At 40.3% G+C, this 6,232-nt stretch overlaps 1 protein-coding gene across 2 annotated transcripts; it reads right to left on the reverse strand.

Moving 5' to 3' along the window:
- Positions 1–376: 376 nt before the first annotated feature.
- Positions 377–6,232, reverse strand: zic2a (zic family member 2 (odd-paired homolog, Drosophila), a). Of its 2 annotated transcripts, none has more exons than XM_051904708.1 (4): positions 6,064–6,232; positions 3,222–4,792; positions 1,675–1,838; positions 377–1,363 (listed from the first exon to the last, which is right to left on the reverse strand). In XM_051904708.1, the coding sequence occupies exons 2-4, from the start codon at positions 4,198–4,200 to the stop codon at positions 1,169–1,171; spliced, it is 1,338 nt and encodes a 445-aa protein (XP_051760668.1). In that variant the 5' UTR covers positions 4,201–4,792; positions 6,064–6,232; the 3' UTR covers positions 377–1,168. The 2 variants fall into 2 exon arrangements, with proteins under 2 accessions (XP_051760668.1, XP_051760669.1); XM_051904709.1 differs by having other exon boundaries at positions 3,222–3,904; positions 6,064–6,231.

Consider the following 6,232-nt stretch of genomic DNA (forward strand, 5'->3'; position numbering starts at 1 on the left):
AGTGAAGAAAAACTTTATATTATTTGTACTGATATTATGGCCACAAAAGTCAGTTTTCCCGTGTATCTGTTTTCTTCGCACTGCACTCAGTAGCTATGCCTGTGCGTTGTTGCGAAAGCTCTGTTAAAATGTTTGTGTCTTTTTTCTTTCAAAATGCTGAAATATCTCTATCAGTTCTAGTGGTCCATTGGTGTTTGAAACGCCGAGATGTTTATGGAAAGATAATTCTGCCTAGTAACACAACAGCTAAATGCGTCTTCAGACCACTGTCAAATTTCTGGTTTAAAGTCTGTTTAGACTACACAAAAAAGAAGGCCTAAAAGTTGTCAAAGTTTACTAATATAATCTATAGAAAGCATGGAAGGAACACGACGCGTTGTAAAGATTGTACACTTGCACCACGTTTTATTATATCTGTATGCAGTAAAATTTTTATCACAATAATGGAGAAAACACTTCTCAAACTTTGAACAAAACACATATAACAAAACAACTGCCCCTGTTCAGCCCATAATTGTACATATTTATAGTAAAGAAACATTCTTTATAAATATTGTTTCATCTGTAGCAAGTAAATACCATAATTTAATTACAAATGGATAAATATGGCAGTCGATATTTACAAAAAGAAGGGTGTAGTTACAGATATTTAACGGCACGACATTAATTTGCCCCACAATCTTCCAAATATATTTCACAATTCAAACTTGCAAAGCACAAAACATCACAAGTTAAGCCCAGCAAACTAAGATATACATTCACAAGCAAATATTGTGTCTGTCTTCGTTAAATGTTGACTTTGGCACTCTTTCCAGTTAATAGTTGTTTAGTTTACAATCAGTTTGCCTTAATGGGATCACAATATTCATTATGATAATACAACTTTATGGTAATATGTGCACTAAAAAGTCCAGTTAGAGAAATAGCTACCATTGAAGGAACATCTATACACCAAAAAACCGACAAAATCTATTACAACCATTGGGAAAGAGAGCGCGTAGTATGTACAAAAAAGATTATGCTTAGTGCTTTTGCGCACGTTTCTTCTGTCGATGTGGGAATGTTAAATCCTGCTGGACAAGCGCGTAATATAGGAGCGTTCGTTTTGTACAAGCTGTATATGGATCTCCTGGTTTTCTGAAATGGTTCCTCCTGGGATGGCACAGTCTTAAACATACCATTCACTGAAATTGGACGATAAACTGCTGTGGTTGTTGGAACTGTGGACCGCTGAGGAAGGCGACAGATTGTTGTTGCTTTGGGTCTCAGTGGAGGGGGACACCAGACCAGGGGGTGTTGAGGACTCATAACCAGAACTTGCCGCTGGCGACGAGTCAGATGCAGATGGGGATGCCTCGTGAACCTAAACATACACACACACACACGCGCGCACAAAAATTAAATAATTAATGATCCTCGGAATGAATCATGAATAGCGTGTATTGGTAAAACTTATTCATGAGTAAATTCTGGACAAATCAATAGTTTGTTCAAATATGAATCAATGCATTAGCTAATAATCTGTTATGTATATAGCCTAATACAATCATGTTTGTTAGTGTTTTTAATTAAATGTAGGCTATCATTGATATTAACACACGAAGTTGCCTTTAAACAGTTTAGTGGCAAATATATGTATAATGTATTTCTCATTCTGTGTTCTAGAGGAATTACCTTCATATGCTTTCGAAGAGAGCTGGGGTGAGTGTAGGACTTGTCGCACATTTTGCACAGATACGGTTTGTCTGACGTGTGAACGTGCATGTGCTTCTTTCGGTCACTGCTGTTCGCGAAGCGCCGATCACATCCCTCAAACTCACACTGAAATGGTTTCTCCCCTGAGAAGAAAAAAAGACGATATAAACATTCACACGATTAGTGATTAAGGTTTAAATCAGTTTTAATTTTTAAAACACACCACAAAAATAGCCATATCACAACATATAATAAATCTGCGATTCAGGTATAGCTTCAAGAGAATATATAAATGTAATTATTTCTAAAGATAAAACATCTAAAACAAAGCATTTTAAATAAATTTAAATGAAATCACTCAAGAGGTTATCATATGCACGTAGTTGTAATACAGAGCTGTAGTACGCCTTACAACGACACAGGGGGTCACACACAGCCTCATCTATAGCCTTTCCAAATATGAGCAGTGTAAAAGTTACAACAATAAATAGATATATAAAATCTAATTCTGCTGATAATTACGTTTGCAAGAATTTGCTTTATTCAGCGATCTGTCCAAACAAAACAAAACTGAAATAATCAGTCACACTATTTTCAACGTTCAGCTTTTGTCAGCCCCGCACAAAACTTAGCCATTTGCTTAGAAATAATCAAAATGCAATTAACACCTTGACAAATAGAAGGCTCAATACCTCCGTGTATTCTAAAGAGGAAATTGCTCAAATGTGCAACCCTGGTAATGGCCTGTCTAACACATAGTCTGTCAATGCAATGGAAAGAATAACAAAAGGCCCACATATCGCCCATTCCTAAAGTAGGAAATATAGCCTATTCTTATTTTTATGTCGTCCTTTTTGTGTTGGAAATGGTCTGCATTCATTTTGTAATTCTTATGTACATGCATGTGTAGCTATGCGCTTTGTATACACTTTGTAATCATTGTTTTTAAATATAAAGTGTATTATTGTTATATATGCATTGTTTCTAATTTTAACAACAATTAAAATACTCCGGTACGTGGCCAAAAACCCTACAAAATAAACTGGAGTAAATTTCAAAATCCTGACGTAGTAACCCGAGTGCTTGAGCATTGGTCCACGCAAACATTAAACCGGTTGGAGAGATTTACGGCTGCTCTGCGCACGCGACGAGCCCTCGAGTCGCCTTTGACCCGTTTAAAGTTTATGAACCACAAACCCTCGACAGTCTCTTACATAATTCAGCACATTGTTGCAAAACATCGCATTTAGCCTACTCCGTACGAGTTCAGGTATAATCGCTTTCAGCCGCGTTCACTTAAACGAATTGGATATGTGCTCACAAGCATCCGTTTTCTTTTAAAGATCTAAATCTGCTTGCGCTCTCAAAGTCTAAAAATACACCGTCCTGGCATAATCAGCTTATTTTTGTAAGAACCACTATTTGCGATACTATTTTGAGGGTTGATAAAATAGAGCTCCAAAACATATGCAACACCCACAGATGTTAATGTGACAAGCTCAAGCAGAAATAAATATCATAATTACCTGTGTGTGTTCTCTTGTGAATCTTCAGGTTTTCTGATCTTGCGAAGACTTTTCCACATCCAGGGAACGGGCAGGGGAAAGGTTTTTCTCCCGTATGCACGCGGATGTGATTGACCAGTTTATATTTGGCTTTAAAGGGCTTGCTTTCCCGGGGACACTCTTCCCAAAAGCAGACGTGGTTGCTCTGTTCGGGTCCTCCAACGTGCTCGACCGAGACGTGGGTGACCAGTTCGTGCATGGTGCTGAAAGTTTTATTGCAACTCTTCTTAGGATTACTGAGCTGCTCTGGATCGATCCATTTACAGATGAGCTCTTGCTTAATGCACTGCTGCCTCATGTAGCGAAAGAAGGCACCGGGGTGATGGTGATGCGCTGCCATATTCATCCCCATGTTCATATTCATGGAGCCGTACTGGTTGTGCAGCTGGGCGGCAGAGTAAGGGTCGGTCCTCGGGCTGGAGACCTGGTGGTACTGGTCTGATCGCCCGAAAACCTCCCCCGGTAGTCCGAGTCGCATCTGCCCGTTGAGCACGTTTGGGGAACCGTGAGATCCATGCTGCTCGTGGATGCCAGGGAACAGAATGTGGCCTTGGCTGTCTGTGTGAGAGTGATGGAGCGAGCCGGCAGTGGGGCCGAAGAGTGCGTGCTGGCCTCCCGCCGGTGACGATTCCCCGAATCCACGGCTGCGAAAGAGAAAGTCCCGCGTGGAGTTAAACGGCGAGCTCGCGTATGATGTGACATGAGCCGCGTGCGCGCCCAGAGCCGCTGCGGGGTAACCGGGCGCTTGGCTCGTGAATGCAGAACTCTGTCCGGGCGAGAGATCGTGGTTCAGTTTGAAGGCGCCCATGTGCGCCGAGTCGACGAAGCTGTTCTGCGCTAAACTCAAGTCTCTGTCCTGCATCTCACTGGAGGAGTGATGATGCCTGGCAAAGGTGCCCACTCCCAAACCAGGGAACTGATGCCCAGCGTCCAGTAACATGCTTTCGTTGAGCAAAACCAATTCTCTTTCAAGCAGTCTATGCACGGCGCTTCAACAAAACATATAAAAAAAATAAAATCGAATGCGCTACGGGAATATTAACTTCCAGATTTGATAACACGACATGAGGCGATGAAGTTCGATCCGCTCACAGGAAAAAAAGCTTTGCGTATTAAGTTAGGCTATATTTTTCTTGTGGATAACTTGTTACTCAAAATCCCCAATGCAACGAAATGAGAAGATTCCTTTGCGCTTTTCCTTTCAAACTGAGTCGATGTCGTTATTTTCAGAATACACGAAAATACGAGTCATTATCTTACTAAGTCTTCCTTGTTCTTGAAGCATCTCGAATTGGAATGTTTATTTCTTTCGCTTGTCTATGTTTATCTCGGAGGGTCCCTCTTTCTCAGTGGACTGGCACTACCTCCTCTTACGCCCCCTTTAACTGGAGCCCGGTCATTCATTTGACGCGCTCTCATTGGCCGACGCTCCTCATCAATCCTAGTCGCCCCTCCAATCCAACGCACTCCTTTGGCAACTAATCGCTGATCGCCATCTTCCACCGATAATTACCGCCTACTTTTCGGAGAGCCTTTTCGGGGAATAGGTAGAGGGAAAGCAAAAATACTCGCGTTTAATCATATCGTTTAATAAATCTAAATCAATTGCCACGAGGGCTCATAAGAGTAAGTGTAACCCATAATTCTTTGGTGGACGTGTAAAACCTCGTGAGACATCAGTATAGTTTGTATACTAAAATGTCTAGGATATTTAGGTTATAGCAAAATCCAATTACTTACTTTCGCATACTGTAATCCAACAAACAGACAGTTTAGGGGTTAGCGTGAATGAAATACAAACTCACAAACCTCGCTCGAGGTGCCTTGATTCAATCTGCACGTGAGTATGACAACACATTTTGTCGTTATGAAACATTAGTACGCATTCAGTTTGTATGTGTTCTTCAGGACGTGATCATGTCTTCATGAGTGTTGATTGACACATCAAAAACAAACAAACGTGTATTCATAAATAAATAGCCTATTACATTAGCTTATTGAAACATGAAGCAGGCCTACTAAAAAAAATCAATAATATGGAAAACTGGGCAGTAGACGGAGTCGGCAATGGTACATTGTCGTCATTGCCATCAACCTCATCTTTAATAGGCCTACTTGGATTAATTTATTTGGTTTAAAAAACGCACTTATTCGTAGCTGGTACCAAAGCTACTCTGAATAACAATATGCAAATTTATTGCCTTTATAACAGAAGCATAAACTTCAGATACTTTTTGAAACACAGCAAATACATCAACAGTATACATTTGAGATATTTTGTAGGCTACTATCTACATTTTTTCTACCACCATGACTTATTCCAGCACACAAATGTGCGCATTCTGAGTATTTTAGCACATTCCAAAATGGCAATTGATTTGTTTTAACTAGATATGGTTGCATGCTCGTGTCAAACAAGCACAATATGATTTAGGCTACCTTTAATATATAAAAAAAAACAGTGACGTCATGGACCGAGAGCCTAGTCTTTCCGATTGAATAAATCAGGGAATCTGCATTATTTAAAATCAAGTTTAGCGGTATTTTGTGGTTTCGGAATAGGCGTAAATGCGAGCTTTTAGCCAATGTAGACTACCCTGTACACTCACGGACAATAACGAAACCGTCCAGCTGAAGTTATTCAAGCACATGTGGATGGAGTTACTGCATTACGGATTCCAGGCCAATGTACATAAGCCACTCAATGGACCATTTCTGATCTAAGAAAAAGTCCTACATCTAGCTCCCCAGCGTTTATTTAAATGTTAACATTCATACATTCATTTAAAGGAGGTTTACTTACAATTTCATTGAACCTAAGTCCCATAAAGTCCCGTTCCAACGCACAACACACTTTGTCTTGTCTTTCCTCTCCTCCGAACGTTTTAAGCTGTAAATAATAGGGCGGAGGATGTATAAAACTTTGGGAATTCTGTGTGCCTCAGCTCAAAGCCATGCTGTTTGAACGTTAT

Source organism: Ctenopharyngodon idella, chromosome 9 (assembly GCF_019924925.1).
Source record: "Ctenopharyngodon idella isolate HZGC_01 chromosome 9, HZGC01, whole genome shotgun sequence".
NCBI classification, from domain to species: Eukaryota; Metazoa; Chordata; class Actinopteri; order Cypriniformes; family Xenocyprididae; genus Ctenopharyngodon; species Ctenopharyngodon idella.